This window comes from Salvelinus alpinus, chromosome 5, assembly GCF_045679555.1.
Source record: "Salvelinus alpinus chromosome 5, SLU_Salpinus.1, whole genome shotgun sequence".
NCBI classification, from domain to species: domain Eukaryota; kingdom Metazoa; phylum Chordata; class Actinopteri; order Salmoniformes; family Salmonidae; genus Salvelinus; species Salvelinus alpinus.
This window is the reverse complement of record NC_092090.1, coordinates 74,597,247-74,616,125: the sequence shown is the minus strand read 5'-3', so window position 1 is coordinate 74,616,125 and position 18,879 is coordinate 74,597,247. Positions and strand designations below refer to the sequence as shown.

The 18,879-nt window shown below is 39.5% G+C and overlaps 1 protein-coding gene and 1 long non-coding RNA gene across 2 annotated transcripts; one reads left to right on the top strand and one right to left on the bottom strand.

The window, feature by feature from the left end:
- Positions 1-80: 80 nt before the first annotated feature.
- On the bottom strand, positions 81-3,304 carry LOC139576771 (dual specificity protein phosphatase 18). The gene is made up of 2 exons (XM_071403211.1): positions 3,206-3,304; positions 81-851 (listed from the first exon to the last, which is right to left on the bottom strand). The coding sequence occupies exon 2, from the start codon at positions 770-772 to the stop codon at positions 230-232; it is 543 nt and encodes a 180-aa protein (XP_071259312.1). The 5' UTR covers positions 773-851; positions 3,206-3,304; the 3' UTR covers positions 81-229.
- A 1,310-nt stretch (positions 3,305-4,614) lies between these two features.
- LOC139576769 (uncharacterized) lies at positions 4,615-17,809 on the top strand. The gene is made up of 4 exons (XR_011675169.1): positions 4,615-4,952; positions 5,075-5,179; positions 5,892-6,534; positions 9,160-17,809. It is a non-coding gene; the product is annotated as an uncharacterized lncRNA (long non-coding RNA).
- The last annotated feature ends 1,070 nt before the right edge of the window (positions 17,810-18,879 follow it).

The following is an 18,879-nucleotide window of genomic DNA, read 5'->3' as shown; positions in this document are numbered from 1 at the left end:
ACTTCTTACCCTGGATGACACTTGAAGTTGTAGCCTTTACAAAAGACAAACCTTTTTTTGTTTAGTTGTAAATCGTAAAGTGACATTGTACAACTAATTTTTATTTCTGAATCAAAGTTTACAAATACATTTGAGAGGACCACTTCCAACTCAACATACTGGATATAAAACAAGAGTATTAATGCATTTTTACAATGGGGTTGACAATCATTTTAACAAACAGTGCATGTCAAAGAGGAAGCATATCTTTGGTCTCCTCTTCATAAATGTCAGGTATTTCACCCATGGGGGACGTGATCATTGTGACCGTGGCACAACCACGGAGCTTGCGTTCATACTGGATGAGTTGCTTCCAGAATCCACTGTTTGGTCTAATAATAGGTCGACAAGATTTGACCTTTTTGTGGGCCTCCAAAAGTGTAATTCCATGGTACTTCATTAGATACACCAAGCATAACGTAGCTGAGCGACTCACACCTGCATTGCAGTGAACCAATGTGTGTCCACACTGCTCCCCAACGAGCTGGATTTTATCTGCTACCTCGTCAAAGAAGTCGCTCAGAGGAGAAGATGGAGAGTCTGTAACAGGTATATGGACATATTCCACCTCTGCAGTGGAAGTGTTTGTGATGTTTTGTGTGGCATTGATGATGCAGGTGATGTTGAAACGAGATATGACAGCCTTATCATTTGCAGCTCTGCCGTTGCTGAGGAAAAGGTGTTCGGTAACTTGACACAAACCTGCAAGTCTCTGTTCACCAGACTGATGCATTGAAACAGGTTAACCAAAGGAAGTACGTAGGCAGAGTTGTGTGTGGACCATGGATAGCTGACTGGCAGACAAGATGACACTTAAAATAGATGGGAGAAAGACACTTGTTAGGCAACAACACATGAATTGATAGAATAATCTGGCTGCATTCCAAGCACCTGCAGACTACTTAACACAAATCTAAAAGCATTGGCTTGGTGGAGACATGGGTTCCATCTTCCACAAATCTCCCTATATAGTGCACTACTTTGATCAAGGCCCATAAGGCTCCTGTCAAAAGTAGCTACCTATAAAAGGCAGCTAATAGGGTGCCATTTGGGACGCAACCATGGGCTGGGTTAGGGGAAGTTTCCACTATATTTCGTAGACCAGTCATTTCCTTTCAAATGATTGAAGGGAAGTAAATAAGTGTGTCATGGCCATATGTAGCGGACATCACGCTGCCTGCTTAGCAAGTACTGCCTTCTCCTGATTAGGCTCACGCTGAGGCTTGAAACCAGGACCTCTGCCATGTTAGCACGTGACCGCTCGCCCGAAGTGTCTTACCCGTTGTGCTTTGCAAAAAGCTAGTTATTCGGCAGTGCATGTGGACATCCCCATGTGCTACATTCACCCCTCAAACTTACTCCACAGCAATCCCAGCGTTGAGCTGAGAGCAACTGCAGATTGGAGTCAAAGCACCATTCGTCACGCAGCTTGCAAATTCATGTAGATCTCTCACCGTTTCGTTTAAGAACGTTTTTGCAACAAAACGGCGTAATGAATACGTGCCAGGTGTTGAACATCACAGGTAGGCCTACCACATAGGGGGCCTTTCTTTGCAGCTGTGCCTTAAAATGGGCAGCACCATTGAGGGCTTTCTCCATTTTTAAAGTAGTCAAGGGTGTTTACTGCCACCTGAAGTGTGTTGTCTGAACAGGTATAAAAGACAAGGTTGCTGATTTACTGCCCTCTTCAGTTATGGAACGTTTACTCAGGAGTATAATTCATTGGCTGATCCCTCCTGATGACCTGGAGGGAATTATGTGATTCTTCCTTAACCCATAGGAAGTCCCATCCAGTTGACTACTTCAAAATGGTGAAAGTCAAGTCCAGAGACATCTCACTCACTTTTTTTCTGGTTCATATACAGCACGTGTCAAACTCATTCCACGGAGGGCTGAGTGTCTGGTTTTTTTGCTCCTCCCTTGTACTTGATTAATGAATTAAGGTCACTAATTAGTAAGGAACACCCCTCACCTGGTTGTCTAGGGCTTCATTGAAAGAGAAAACATATACCCGCAGACACTGGGCCCTCTGTTGAATGAGTTTGACACCCCTGAACTAAGCAGACCAGACCCAGCTGCTATCGCATTGGTGCCTATGGGACAGTGGTGCCTTAAGCCAGGGTTTCCCAACCCTCTCCTCTGGCCACCGCAGACTTTCACATTTGTGCTTTAACCCTAAACTGGCAGACCTGACTCAATTAGTCAAAGGCTTGATGATTAGTTGGCTAATTGAATCAGGTGTGCCAGTTTAGGGTTTGAACAAAAATGTGAAAGATCATGGGAGGGGGGCCCAAAGGAGAGGGTTGGAAAACTCTGCCTTAAGCAGACAAGTGTGTTTTCTTTTCAATGGTAAGCAGCCTGAGTAAGACATTTATCCACCAACTTTGACAAGTCTTCAATGGCACTGCCCATGCTGAAACAGGCTTTGGGGCACTAGAGCTAATCTTGTACTAGAGCTGTGGAAGTCGACCTTAAAGTATATATGTTGCGACTTTTTAAACAAGATTTAGGAACTCAGTCGGGGTCTCAACTTATTGAGTTAGAATAGACTACACAAGGTGCAATTTCGAGATGTGGTTATGGTCTTATGTCAGTCACTCAACAATCTTTTAGATTGGTAAATTAGTCTAGCCATCTATCTAAACTAATAATTATGATGCCATGGAGTAATTAGTATTAAATTATGGCCGAATACCGACCAGGCTTGGGACCCCCATTGATTTAGTAACTCATCTCAGATAACATTAACATGGCAAGTGTAGAATTTCAGGAAATTAGCTTTAACTGATTATTTTATCACCACGTTCGAGGGGATTGGACTGAGCAGAATCACTAATAAACAAATCCACTGACCTTGCATTCCAAATACTAAGAAAATGTATGACTGACCTCATAATAATTTGTGCAACGAGTCTGAAATATTTAGTTAACTGCCTGGAACCATTCAATTGCAAGGGCGTCGGTTGCCCCTTTAACGATCTTTAATGGGGAGCCGCCGGGGGGATGGAAAAAATATCTCCATGCAGCTAACAAAGCCAGCCAGTTGCTAGGAAGCAGCTAATCAACAACAACTTGATCATAGCTCTCTGTTTATTAAAATAGTTAAATACATATGCCAAAATATCCTTTACCAATTATAAACATTGAACACATAAATACAACCCACCTCAATTCAGTGCGCGGGCTCACATTCTTTTCAGGAAGAAGCAAAGTGATGTCTGTTTATTTTCATCAGCTACGGAATCCCGAAGTGACCACATCTTACAACGCGTTTCTTTTAAAGGGATAGTTCACCCAAATTACAAAGTGTTGTGTGTGATGAATGAAGTAGATCATGTAGACATTTTAGCATAAGTATAATACAGGAAGGTCCAATTTATAGTATAATATTTACACATGTATCAGGGAAGGGGGGATTGGGGGGCAAGTGTTTAAATTGTACAGTATTAGCAATAGTTAAGTCTGGTAGCAACAGTTGATATGTGTGTATATGTATATACAGTACCAGTCAAAAGTTTGGTCACACCCACTCATTCAAGGGTTTTTCTTTCTTTTTACTATTTTCTTCATTGTAGAATAATAGTGAAAACATCACAACTATGAAATAACACATATGGAATCATGTAGTAACCAAAAAAGAGTTAAGTAGCCACCCTTTGCCTTTTTGACTTGAATTTATCCTCTGCAACAGAGGTAACTCTGGGTCTTCCTTTCCTGTGGCGGTCCTCATGAGAGAGTTTCATCATAGTGCTTGGTGGTTTTTGTGACTGCACTTGAAGAAACTTGCAAAGTTCTTGAAATGTTCCGTATTGACTGACCTTCATGTCTTAAAGTAATGATGGACCGTTATTTCTCTTTGCTAATTTGAACTGTTCTTACCATAATATGGACTTGGTTTTACCAAATAGGGGTAACTTCTGTATACCACCCCTACCTTGTCATAACACAACTGACTGGCTCAAACACATTAAGAAGGAAAGAAATTCCACAAATTAACTTTTAACAAGGCACACCTGTTAATTTAAATGCATTCCAGGTGACTACCTCATGAAGCTGGTTGAGAGAATGCCAAGAGTGTGCAAAGCTGTCATCAAGGCAACTTTGAAGAATGTCAAATATAAGATTCTTCAGATTCTTCCAAAACACCTTTTTTTGGTTACTACATGATTCCATATGTGTTATTTCATAATGTTGATGTCTTCACTATTATTCTACAATGTAGAAAATAGTAAAAAATTAAGAAAAACCCTGGAATTAGTAGATGTGTCCAAACTTTTGACTGGTACTGTTTGTGTGTGTGTGTGTATATATGTGCATATAATTGCTTTCTGTATGAGATGAAGCTCTTATTTAGATTAGGTTATAAGGGGTCACAGACAGGAGTGTGCTTATATTTAATTTCTCCATGGCGCTGTGCAGGCAAGGCTATTAATGTGATAATTTCAGTTTTTATTTTACCTAACTGGACACTGGGTTTACATTGTGGTATAGGATAGGCCCCGTATTTACAGTATGCTTCATTCTATTCTATTCTAGCTCACCGCAGAGATGCTGTTGTTGTAGCCCATTTGAAAAGGTTGGGACAACGCATACAGACACGTTTCGATTACAGAGGGAACGCAGATGGTGGAGGAGACCTACGGGCATTCTGTCACGAGTTTGTAGTAACAATAGGACGTATATTTATGGCAGCTGGAGTCCGTAGCCTACATGCGCTTGCATATAAAATACAGACATCTGCATACTGGTTAATCTCATGCCATCCAAACACTCCTTTGTCCAGGCTTCTGTCTTTTATTTACTCTCTTTTAACCGCCCATCAGAGGCAGCTGCTCGCCATTTACCAGACCTCTGCTCAAGCAACGTGACGCACTCCACAGCACGTCCTCATTTTAGAGGAGATCGATGCATGGGTAAGTTGGAATATGTTTTTGTGCACTGCGCATCACAAAACCATTGGTAAGGATTCGCTTTTAATTTAGAATATCTACACTATATGATTGATAATTTTGCACATCTCTCATCCTACCCGAAGGGGATCGGACAGCTCGAGCGCTTCATCGCAGCCTTACTGACTGACACAGATGCTGCGAGACTGGTGCATTGTGGACCGGTGGTCAAACTTACATCATTGCAAAAGGTAGGAGACCACTGACCGATTTTCTGATATTCGTTTAATAACATGACATTTCATTCTACATTTTAATATGTGATTAGCTTCCAAGACCGTAGCCTCAGACATACAATTGTTGTCCCATTTACATCATGCGCAGGAGAACATAGGGTATAAATAAGATGATTAAAACAATCATAATGTATGGTGTTTAATCATTCAAGCTGGGTTTGACAAATCGTCATTGCGAGGTTCATTTTGAAATTATGTTTTATGATGCGCTCGTGTAGTACGACAGTTTTATAAGAGCTAAATACCCTTTCAACACCCATTTCAGTGAAGTTTAAAGGCAAACGCCTAATACAAGCAGACACGCACACACAAAGCTCCGCAGGACCAACTAGTCTAACCCTACATTAATAATTGAGACATTTGAATGCAGCAACAGCGCAGTGAGTGTGAGTGAGCCACCACAGCATCCTATGCCTTGTCCGTTTTGGCAATCTGCTGTTCCATTATGGAGTTTAAAAATGTAATCATAGGATAGGAATAATCAACATGTATTTTTCTTTGGGCAGACATTCATGCTCGCAGCCCCTCTATGGCATCAGCATGTGATGACGCAAGGGTAGTGTGGATCAATCTAGTTTTATTACAAACAGTTCTTATATCACCCTGTCCACCTCCACTGCTGCTGTTTACATAGTGCTGCTGGCTAATGGATGCCCTCTGTATACAGTGGCCAAACCCACAGCCCAGCTGTCGGAATGCAAGACCCCATGATGACTGGGGTTCCCTGGTGTCCCTGACTGACTGGTGAATACAGGAGTAGGGAGAGACAAATGGGTATGTGTCCAGTATATCCTCATACTGTGGAGGGGGTTCTTGTAAAGGCAGAGGTTTAACAGCCGTTATTGATGGTAATTCTGTCTTGTGTGCTCCATTCCGTGATATTTTTCAATGACTATTGTTGGTATTAGGGGAGCTGTCGTAACAAGTTATTCATTTAAATTAGGTTAGTTCAAAGTAAAAAAATTCAAATAAGTTAGAAAAAAAAGGTTATTCAGGTCCATTAGATACTGTTCCTCAACGCCTATGATTCTTGGTGATTTTGCAGATTAATTTAGTAACCCTGGCCTACTGCAGTTCATAGTATCTATTGGCAGTAGTCAAGGCCAATGGTCCAGCACGTCCTTGGTAGGGTTTTGGGGACAGGTGTTCCAGGGGGTTGCGTTCCACTTTCTGCTGCTCTCTGCTCTGTGTTTATCTCCAGATATATCCTGAGGAAGATGCTGGGATGGTGCCAGCCCTCAGAGCCTATTTAGACGAGTCAACGACATTTCCTGACTGACAAGGCTGTCAACAAAGCTGTTTTTAAACAGGTAACACTATTTATCAAGCTAATGTAGATTTCCATTGAAGTCATTGACTAAGAAGGCACAATTATTTGCTAAATGACCTTGTTAAGGAGACCAACTGGTAACCTATACTGAGGTAGACTGTTTTCTCTGTTCTCTAGATATGACTGAGGCTTTGTTAGGCGTTTGAGCAATGAGACATCTCGTTACACACTGGTTCAAGGGCCTTATACTCACACAAAGAACAGTGCTACCATTGAGGTTGTGCTGTACAGTATCTCCTCGTGCTGAGAGAGGGGGTATATGTAAGGGATTAGTTTAGTGTGTTTATACAGTTGAAGTCGGAAGTTTACATACACTTAGGTTGGAGTCATTAAAACTTGTTTTTCAACCACTCCACAAATTACTTGTTAATAAACTATAGTTTTGGCAAGTCGATTAGGACATCTACTTTGTGCATGACACAAGTCATTTTTCCAACAATTGTTTACAGACAGATTATTTCACTTATAATTCACTGTATCACAATTCCAGTGGGTCAGAAGTTTACATACACTAAGTTGACTGTGCCTTTAAACAGCTTCGAAAATTCCAGAAAATGATGTCGTGGCTTTAGAAGCTTCTGATAGGCTAAGTGACATAATTTGAGTCAATTGGAGGCGTACCTGTGGATGTATTTCAAGGCCTACCTTCAAACTCAGTGCCTCTTTGCTTGACATCATGGGAAAATCAAAAGAAATCAGCCAAGACCTCAGAAAAAAAATGGTAGACCTCCACAAGTCTGGTTCATTCTTGGGAGCAATTTCCAAACGCCTGAAGGTACCACGTTAATCTGTACAAACAATAGTACGCAAGTATAAACATCACGGGACCACGCAGCTGTCATACTGCTCAGGAAGGAGACGCGTTGTGTCTCCTAGAGATGAACGTACTTTGGTGCAAAAAGTGCAAATCAATTCCAGAACAACAGCAAAGGACACTGTGAAGATGCTGGAGGAAACAGGTACAAAGGTATCTATATCCACAGTAAAACAAGTTCTATATCAACATAACCTGAAAGGCCGCTCAGCAAGGAAGAAGCCACTGCTCCAAAACCGCCATAAAAAAGCCAGACTATGGTTTGCAACTGCACATGGGGACAAAGATTGTACTTTTTGGAGAAGTGTCCTCTGGTCTGATGAAACAAAAATTGAACTATTTGGCCATAATGATCATCGTTATGTTTGGAGGAAAAATGGTGAGGCTTGCAAGCCGAAGAACGCCATCCAAACCGTGAAGCACGTGGGTGGCAGCATCATGTTGTGGGGGTGATATGCTGCAGAAGGGACTGGTGCACTTCACAAAAAAGATGGCATCATGAGGAAGGAAAAGTATGTGGATGGAAAATTATGTGGATATATTGAAGCAACATATCAAGACATCAGTCAGAAAGTTTAAGCTTGGTCGCAAATGGGTCTTCCAAATGGACAATGACCCCAAGCATACATCCAAAGTTGTAGCAAAATGGCTTAAGGACAACAAAGTCAAGGTATTGGAGTGGCCATCAGAAAGCCCTGACCTCAATCCTATAGAAAATTTGTGGACAGAACTGAAAAAGTGTGTGCGAGCAAGGAGGCCTACAAACCTGACTCAGTTACACCAGCTCTGTAAGGAGGAATGGGCCAAAATTCACCCAACTTATTGTGGGAAGCTTGTGAAAGGCTACCCAAAACGTTTGACCCAAGTTAAACAATTTAAAGGCAATGCTACCAAATACTAATTGAGTGTATGTAAACTTCTGACCCACTGGGAATGTGATGAAAGAAATAAAAGCTTAAATAAATCATTGTCACTACTATTATTCTGACATTTAACATTCTTAAAATAAAGTGGTGATCCTAACTGACCTAAGACAGGGAATTTTTACTCTGATTAAATGTCAGCAATTGTGAAAAACTGAGTTTAAATGTATTTGGCTAAGGTGTATGTAAACTTCCGACTTCAACTGTATATTAATCCACCGCATTTTAACAGTGCAGTCGACCTATACTGCCAGAGAAAGAAGGCGGAGAACAAAACAACCTGAAAGCAGAACCATAACTAAATCAGATTAGTCTAATCTGCTTTCATGGCTGATGAGTTTTAATATCTGACATGTGCCAGATCGGCCTATAAAATGTTTGGTTGGGTCAGGTCAACCAAGAGCTAGAGAGAAATAGAGGCTGCATTTGGAAGGGTAGTCTACATATGTGGTTTACCAAGGTAACACATATGTCCTGGAACTGTAGTAATTCTTAGAATCCTGCCCATTGGCAAAAACCTGATTGCACACACACAAGCCCTCTTGCTTATGACTTGAAGTTTGTGACAAAATGAGTGACATTTCATGTTTAGACTGAAACAGTAAAGTGCAGACTAAATGTCTGTTCTCCTCTTCACCGTAGCACCATGTCAGCCTGAACCAGTGCCTGCTTCTCTGCTCCCTCCATTTGTCTTAGTTGAGGTGTCCTCAGTAAAACTGACACAATGACTATTTCTCCGAGCCTGTCAAACTGTCTACTACTCAGTTCATCATCTTCATCTTTCTCTGCTGCTCAGTTTTCAACACACCTTACTGTGTTGTGTAGAACAGAACTCAGTGACTGTGTTGTCATGTCATTCCCTCTGCAGTTGTCAACGCGGTTCATCCTTACCGAACTGGGACTGGAACTGGGACCTATGGCTTTCACCCACTGAGAAAGGGGCACAACATTGGCATTCACCCACTGCTGATGGGGCACAGCCACACTTCTTTATCTATCAATATGTGTTAGAAGTGTATCACCTTGCTGTGATTATTTGGATATTTTACTTAGCCTACTTAAAATGGAAGTATCATTGGCACATTGCTGGTTTCCCTTGAACCTTTTACTGCAATGAGCTAAATCAGTCACAGTGTTTCTTGGTTGTCTTAAACAAATCTACTATGAAACAAGAGTATACACCTCACATACATGGTTATGGGCTTAAAAAAAGACCTGTACCATATCAGACCTGTACCATACATTTGAAATGTATTCAAGTTTGAGTTTGCATCCCAATATTACAGTTTATATACATCAAAGAAGACTGAAACATTACAAAACCATAGAAACCCAGAATTTTCGGCGGGTTTTTGAAATAATGTTTATTAATGATGAAAGATATGAATAACATTCCACCCATGAGTCCACTAGAGGGCGATTTGGTAATTTGACTGCAGGAAAGGGCTACTTGTAGTCTTTTGTGCCACATTGTTCAGGACTTTATTGGATAGGACCACATTTCATGCCATAAGAGAGACTCATAAGGGGTGGAGTTGTAGTGTTGTGTGTCTGACGCTTTGGTGCTTTGCATTTCCTTCCCCGAAATACTGTTTAACTGAGGGATGCTTTCTCTCCCCTCCTTTGTAAAATAACTCTAACACGTTCTGATCCCCTTCCACACTGTTCAGCTGATCAAAGCACTGACACTGCAGTTGACTAACACCTCTCTCTGATGCCTGCTTCTCCTCATGCTGTCAGCACTGTCCTTTCTCTTCTCTGTAACCTTGGCAACACTTTAACGCCTTACTCACCTCCTCCAATCTCTGACGTCTAACATGACTAACAAGATTGAGTCTGCTGAGATGGCCTTGCTGTTAATTTCAATGATGTGCTCCTAACCAAGCTAGCAGGGAGCACACCCATGACAAGCCTGTGTGGATGGTTTGGTAACATTAGTCTACCCTAACGTTACAGGAGTGTTGAGGATGTTAGAGTTGTGTCAGTGTGTGTAGCTGTGTTTGTGTTGGGGGTGTAGTTTTTAGACGGTTTCCCGAGGCCTGGTTTGTCTTGTGATTGCTGCATGTACTCTGAGTAACCTTAGCTGGAGTCGTAAAGAACTAACCAACACTGGGGTAATCCTGGTTTACTAACCTGGACTAACAGTCTAACATTCACTAATCAACCAAACTGAAACCCAAGCACTGGAGAAGTGCCTTGTCTGACTCTCCCTGGTTAAAACCATCCTTAACCTAATGGTCTGTTAAAACCACTGTGTGTGTGTGTGTGTGTGTACATTGTGTGTTTAAGAGTGGGGCTGTTACTGTCATTAATATTCTTACACTCTGAAACCAAACCCCCAACTGTCAACAGCTCTCTTGGCATTCCTTAATAAATACACTAACAATAACCCTCTAATACCTAACAGTACTAACGTCTGATAACAGACCTATTGTTACTAATACTCAACTGTACTATGGATGATGTTGGCTGGACTTGTAATTTCTAACACACTCACTAACCCTTTGCTTTGTGCCCTGAGTCTGAGACAGAGTCCTCTCACATTTTCCTGAAACCCTTCTCCCGCCAGACACAGATCACCCAAAATCATATACAAGAACTATGTATTTATCAATCTGTTATAACCTTAAGTGTGATATGTTGCTTGAGACATGTTACTTTTGGCCCCCTAAAGCACAATGGTGAGTGATTCCAGGATCTGGGATGGAAAGCTGGATCAACCAATTGATTTAAAGAAAAAGCGCACCTAGGTTGACCACACACTTCTGCTCAGGGTGACGATTGATTTAAAAAATATATATATTATAAATCGTACAGTAACTATGCTAAAGAATTGTATTTCATTAAAGCTAAAGAATTGCATTTCATTAAAGCTGAAGTATTCTATCTTAACAAATAATGGCTGACAAATGTTTGTCCCTCTGTCCATTGTGTGGCCAACCTCCAAAAGGTGTTGCAGCTCAGTGCTGGGTTTGCAGTCTGCATAGACACTGATGTGTATTATCTTATAAAAGATAAACCAAAGGAAATAGCAATCCTTTCCTGCTTTACTACTAACTGAGTGGTGACTGGTATACTAACCACCCCATATGAGGCCTAACAATTTGACCATTGATTCATTGCTCTTACTAACATACTGTATCTTCCCACATAAAACAATGCTACATTTTACTATAGAATACTATAGTACACTCTGTAGTATCCCTGGATCATGTGTAGAACTTACTATATCATTTTGTGTTATACTATAACGGTATACAGTAACCGAAAAGACACTGGTCCGAATCCCTGAGCCGACAAGGTGAAACATCTGTCGATGTGCCCTTGAGCAAGGCACTTAACCCTAATTGCTCCTGTAAGTCGCTCTGGATAAGAGATTCTGCTAAATGTCTAAAATGTAGAATGGTATATAGTATACTGCACACTGTAGTATCCCTTGATCGTGTAGTGCTTACTATATACTTTTGTAGTATACTGTGGAATACTATACTACACACTGTAGTATCTCTTGACTATATAGTGCTTACTATTGGATTGTGTAGTATACTGGCGAATACTACACTCCACATTGTAATATCCCTCTATCGTGTACTGCTAACTATATATTTTTTTAAATATACTGTAGAATACTATACTACACACTGTAGTATCCCTCGATCGTGTGTAGTGCTTACTATATATTTTTTATTGTATACTGTATAATACTAGATTAAATAAGACAGCATTATCTGCAAAAAACACTAGGAAATACTACAGTAATGTCCACAAAAACAGTAAAAAAATAAAAATATATAGTTATACTAGATTATTTTAATTTGCATATGCTTCACATTCCCATCCCCCATACAGTGGTGTAAAGTACTTAAGTAAACATTTTTGAAAGTACTACTTATGTAGTTTTTTGGGGTATCTGTACTTTACTATTTATATTTTTGACAACTTTTACTTTTACTCCACTACATTCCTAAAGAAAATAATGTACTTTTTACTCCTTACATTTTCCCTGACACCCAAAAGTACTCGTTGAATGCTTAGCAGGACAGGAGAATTGTCTATTTCACAAACTTATCAAGAGAACATCCCTGGTCATCCCTACTGCCTCTGATCTGGCGGACTCACTAAACACATGCTTCGTTTGTAAATTACATCTGAGGGTTGTAGTGTGCCCCTGGCGATCTGTAAATAAAAAAAAACAAGAAAATTGTGCCGTCTGGAATTTTACAATATTTTTATTTTACTTTTGATACTAAAGTACATTTAAAACCAAAAACTTTTAGACTTTTACTCAAGTAGTATTTTACTGGGTGACTTTCATTTTTACTTGTCATTTCTTTTAAGGTTCTTTAGTTTTACTCAAGTATGAACATTTTGTGCTTTTTTCATCATTGCCCCCATATCTCAATTTGTGCTAACTATGAGTGAGATACCTACATGCCATGTATAGACTATATATTGTCTTCCCTACAGATTGTAAAAAAGAACAGATGCTCTGAACTATCTGATCAGACTCCAGTTCTACCTACCTACCTACAGCTTATGGAACATTTGCTATTTTTGCCCAGCAGGTTTCCTCAAGGAGAAATCCTCCATTTCTATGAGCCTCTCCCGAATCCAAACATGAGTTTGCAGTGATGGGTCAAGATTGTAAGTACCAATTGGATGTCACGAAATTGGGGCGAAAAAGGGGTAAAAAGTACAAAAAAATACCACAAAAAACATAGTAAATACTAGAACAATATCCGTAAAAACTACAGTAATTACTATAGTATATGCTATAGTTTTTACTATAGGAATATTTTCAGTATTTATACTGTAGTAAGCTTTACAGTATACTAGAGTTATGTCCACAAAAACACTACAGTAAAGTCCGCAAAAACACTACAGTGAAAACTTATAGTATACTTCTGCAAAAACTACAGTGAATACTATACTATATTAGTCATGTCCGCAAAAACACTGCAGTGAATACTACAATATACTTCTGCAAAAACACTACAGTGAAAACTATAATATGCTTCCGTAAAAACACTACACTGAATACGATAGTATATAAATATAGGAATACTACAGTATTTAGAGCATAGTATACTATAGTATTTTTTAAATATGTCTTCTTCTTTTAATCATGTCACCCACTCCACCCTGCCCCTTGGTGAGATCAAACAGCATCTTGTATCAAACAGCATCTTGTAGGCCATGCAGTATATTGTCTTTACTCATTTTCCTGAGTCATCCTGAGGATACATCCTTTAGTCCTTGATCGTATGACATTTTACTAACCTCCTGAAATGGAGTGAGAACACTAACTATTGGGCGATCCCACGCCAGTGGGAGCAGAAAATATTTTTGTTATCTCAGATTGTTCTTGCAATTCTCACATAGAAACTTAATTGGGAGGAAGGATGTTTGAAATGATTTTATTTGTATCACAAACTGTTTGAGAGAATCATGACGAAAGTAGCCATTTTAAGCCTTTTTTTTAGACCTATACATGCCTCCTGTAAGACGTATGATCTGTGAACCGTACATCATACAGATATCTTAGTCATATAAAATCAAATGTTTTTTATTTGTCACATGTGGCGAATACAACAGGTGTAGACTTTACCTTGAAATGCTTACTTACGAGTCCTTTCCCAACGATGCAGAGGTAAAAAGTAAGAAACATTTGCAAAAAAGGAAATAGTCACACAAAATAACAAAACTATATACAAGGAGTACCGGTACCGAGTCAATTTGCAAGGATTACGAGGTAATTGGGGCAATATGTACATGTACAGTTGAAGTCGGAAGTTTACATACACCTTAGCCAAATACATTTAAACTCAGTTTTTCACCATTGCTGACATTTAATCAGAGTAAAAATTCCCTGTCTTAGGTCAGTTAGGATCACCACTTTATTTTAAGAATGTGAAATGTCAGATTAATAGTAGAGACAATGATTTATTTAAGCTTTTATTTCTTTCATCACATTCCCAGTGGGTCAGAAGTTTACATGCACTCAATTAGTATTTGGTAGCATTGCCTTTAAATTGTTTAACTGGGTCAAACGTTTTGGGTAGCCTTTCACAAGCTTCCCACAATAAGTTGGGTGAATTGTGGTCCATTCCTCTTGATAGAGCTGGTGTAACTGAGTCAGGTTTGTAGGCCTCCTTGCTCGCACACGCTTTTTCAGTTCTGTCCACAAATTTTCTATAGGAATGGGGTCAGGGCTTTGTGATGGCCACTCCAATACCTTGACTTTGTTGTCCTTAAGCCATTTTGCCACAACTTTGGATGTATGCTTGGGGTCATTGTCCATTTGGAAGACCCATTTGCCACCAAGCTTTAACTTCCTGATGGATGTCTTGAGATGTTTCTTCAATATATCCACATAATTTTCCTCCTCATGAAGCCATCTTTTTTGTGAAGTGCACCAGTCCCTCCGGCAGCAAAGCACCCCACAACATGATGCTGTTAACCCCGTGCTTCATGGTTGGGATGGTGTTCTTCGGCTTGCACCCCCCCCCCTTTTTCCTCCAAACATAACGATGGTCATTATGGCCGAACAGTTCCATTTTTGTTTCATCAGACCGGAGAACATTTCTCCAAAAAGTACGATCTTTGTCCCCATGTGCAGTTGCAAACCGTAATCTGTTTTTTAATGGCGGTTTTGGAGCAGTGGCTTCTTCCTTGTGGAGCGGCCTTTCAGGTTATGTTGATATAGGACTCGTTTTACTGTGGATATAGATACTTTTGTACCTGTTTCCTCCAGCATCTTCACAAGGTCCTTTGCTGTTTTTCTGGGATTGATTTGCACTTTTTGCACCAAATTACATTCATCTCTAGGAGACAGAACGTGTCTCCTTACTGAGCGGTATTACGGCTGCGTGATCCCATGGTGTTTATACTTGCGTACTATTGTTTGTACAGATGAACGTGGTACCTTCAGACATTTGGAAATTGCTCCCAAGGATGAACCAGACTTGTGGAGGTGTACAATTTTTTTCTGAGGTCTTGGCTGATTTCTTTTGATTTTCTTTTGATTTGTCAAGCAAAGAGGCACTGAGTTTGAAGGTAGGCCTTGAAATACATCCACAGGTACACCTCCAATTGACTCAAATTATGTCAATTAGCCTATCAGAAGCTTCTAAAGCCATGACATAATTTTCTGGAATTTTCGAAGCTGTTTAAAGGCACAGTCAACTTAGTTTATGTAAACTTCTGACCCACTGGAATTGTGATACAGTGAATTATAAGTGAAATAATCTGTAAACAATTGTTGGAAAAATGACTTGTGTCATGCACAAAGTAGATGTCCTAACTGACTTGCCAAAACTATAGTTTGTTAACAAGTAATTTGTGGAGTGGTTGAAAAACGAGTTTTAATGACTCCAACCTAATTTTACTTCCGACTTCAACTGTAGGTAGGGGTTAAACGTGACTAGACAATCAGGATGGATAATCAACAGAGTAGCAGCAGCGTATGTGAAAGTGTGAGTGTGTGACGTCAATATGCGTGAGTGAGTGAGTGTATGTAGTCAGTGTGGGTGGAGTCCAGTGAGTCTGCATAGTGCCGGTGCAAGGGAGTCAGTACAATTAAAAAGGGTCTCAATGCAAATAGGGTAGACATATTATTAACTGTTCAGCAGTCTTGTGGCTTAGGGGTAGAAGCTGTTCAGGAGACGTTTGGTCCCAGACTTGGCGCTCCGGTACCATTTGCTGTGCGTTAGCGGAGAGAACAGTCTATGACTTGGGTAGCAGGAGTCTGGCTTATTTTTAGACATTGTAACAATATACTCTTCAAACCATGTCGAATTTCCAGAGTGGGCTCTATCATACTTTTAATGATATGACCCATTTTTATACATAGATATTGACATAGTTCACTAACCAATTCCAGTCCTCCTTTAGGTCACCGGCAGAGTTGCCTTTGACATATTTTGCCCATTCACTGTGTTGGTGATGCTCATAAAATTGATCATACCTTCAGAATTAGCAGAGAGCTCACTCTGGAAATTTGATTTACTTGTAGAGCAGGGTTCCCCAACTGGTGGCCCATGGGCCGAATTAGGCCTGCTGGTGGTTTTATTTGGCCCCCCAATTTCTTTTTTTGTTCATTGGAATTTTCATTGTTGGACATAAAATACTGCAAAAACACCAGGAAATCAGCTCCAAGTGAGTTTTTTAATTTAGGAAATATATTCCCACACATAAGAGAGACAGGTAATCGTATACAAATATAAGCAAGGTTTGAAATTATTGTTTTAGTCAAATATTATATCCGTTTAGGTTTCTTACGGTCAATTTGCAGTCTACAAATTATTTCTAATTATGTTCCGACCATCCGCTCAAGTAAAATCAGCTCATAGCTGAATCTAGTTGATGATTCTTGTTGTAAAGTATATTGTTCCAAACAATATGTCTTAAAAGGAAACAAATTCTAAAAAGGTAGTTTTGAGATATTCATATTAATAGTTGTGAAAGGTTTTATTTCAGAACCAAGACATACATATTTTACAGTACATTATAAGAAGAATAATAACACCAAGATGTCTGTGTCATGTACTGTTCAAGGGGTCTTACAGGAGGCATGTATAGGTCTAAAAAAGGTCTAAAATAGCTACTTTCATCATGATTTTCAACCGCAACAAAAAATTCTGATACAAATGTAAAAAGCATGTCAAACATCCATCTCCCAATGAAGTTTCTGTGAGATTTGCCAGAACAATCTGAGATAGAATAAATATATTCCGCTGGCATGGAATCGCTCTATTGGGACATGATAGCTCCCCACAATCTAAAAAACGAACTAACCTACTAATTATCTAACAAACTAACTAACCTACTAAATATCTAACTAACTAACTAACCTACTAATTATCTAACAAACTAACTAACCTACTAATTATCTAACAAACTAACTAACCTACTAATTATCTAACAAACTAACCTACTAATTAACTAATTATCTAACAAAAAACAAACCTACTAATTATCTAACAAACAAACTGAAATCATGTGCTCAGAGTTATAAGGTTTTGAGGTTTTGGTTCAGCAAACCATCACCTCACTTTGGTGTGTGTGTCCGCGTGCATGTGTGGGCATGCATATGTGCGTGTGCCTGCATGTGTGTACATTTATTCTCAAACTGTGTGCATGACGAGGTGATTGTCTGAGTGTTAATGAGTATGTTTATGTATCAGTTTTCTGCTGAGTAACATTATGGCATAGCAATGTTGTCCTCATCCCCTATTTACAAGTGATTTAGCCTAAAAATGAAACCACATTTTATGATAACGAAACAACTGTCAAAGCTTGACTATCAAATTGATCAAGCTACTGTATGAAGCAGTTTTTCAGAGTAGCTCAGTCATAGGAGTTAAGGATGACCAACCTAACTAATCAGTGACCACCACAGTGTAGAAGAGGTCTTACTTCTCTGTCCTTTATGTACTGGCATTACTGAATACTGGATTGATGAAACACATTTCCCATGTCCTTTTCACTGTGGAATAAACTGTCACACATTTTGAAAAGCGCCTCTTTGTCTTGTGTTTTAGCGCTAAGGTATTTATTTTTAGAAAACGGCTAAACATTCTCTAGGCCTGGTGTTTCTTGGACCAATTTTAAGTCCAAGAATGATCTTTCTGTATGTATATTATCGCTCTGTGGGAACCGCAGGTTGCCACTCAACCGTACTGCGTTATCACTCTGTACTCAGTGTGTGAAAGGCTCCCATGGAGGCTCTCTCATTCTGTCTGCAGTAGGCAGCTTTCACTCAACCAGCCAGTCACTGCTCCCCCATACCACCCACCCCACCCCAGCCTGCCTCTGTAGAGTGACAGACAGGTGACTGGGGCTATGTCTTTGATCTCCTAATTGCTGTAATCATAGCGGCGTGTGATTACTACCACAGTGTATTTGACACATGCAGAGGCCTTAATATTCACAATGCTGAAAAACACCTGTGCTTAACAAACCTCCTTAAACTGTGGAGAGCACTTCAACAACAATTTCCTGTCCAATGTTTGAATTGGAGGAAATATTTTTCTTATCAATTCAAGAAAGCATACTTTCAAGACATTGGATTGCCCAAATGTTAACATAAGTATAATATTTGTAACATCTTTTAATGGTCAAAATGTCCACCATAAATTAAATATCTTGTGTCCTGTGAAATGAAATATTATCTTGTGTCCTATGAATTGAGTAATAGTATACATTTGCTATCAGTGGCATTTATGTGTGACATCTGGTTGAATGACTTATAGTATAAGTAAATCATGGAATATATACAGTACCAGTCAGAAGTTTGGACACACCTACTCATTCAAGGGTTTTCATTTATTTTGACTGTTTTCTACATTGTAGAATAATAGTGAAGACATCAAAACTATGAAATAACACATGGAATCATGTAGTAACCGAAAAAGTGTTAAACAAATCAAAATATATTTTTATTTTAGATTCTTCAAAGTAGCCACCCTTTGCCTTGACGACAGCTTTGCACACTCTTGGTATTCTCTCAAACAGCTTCACCTGGAATTATTTCCCCACAGTCTTGATGAAGTTTGCACATTTAAAAAAATATTTATTTTATTTAACC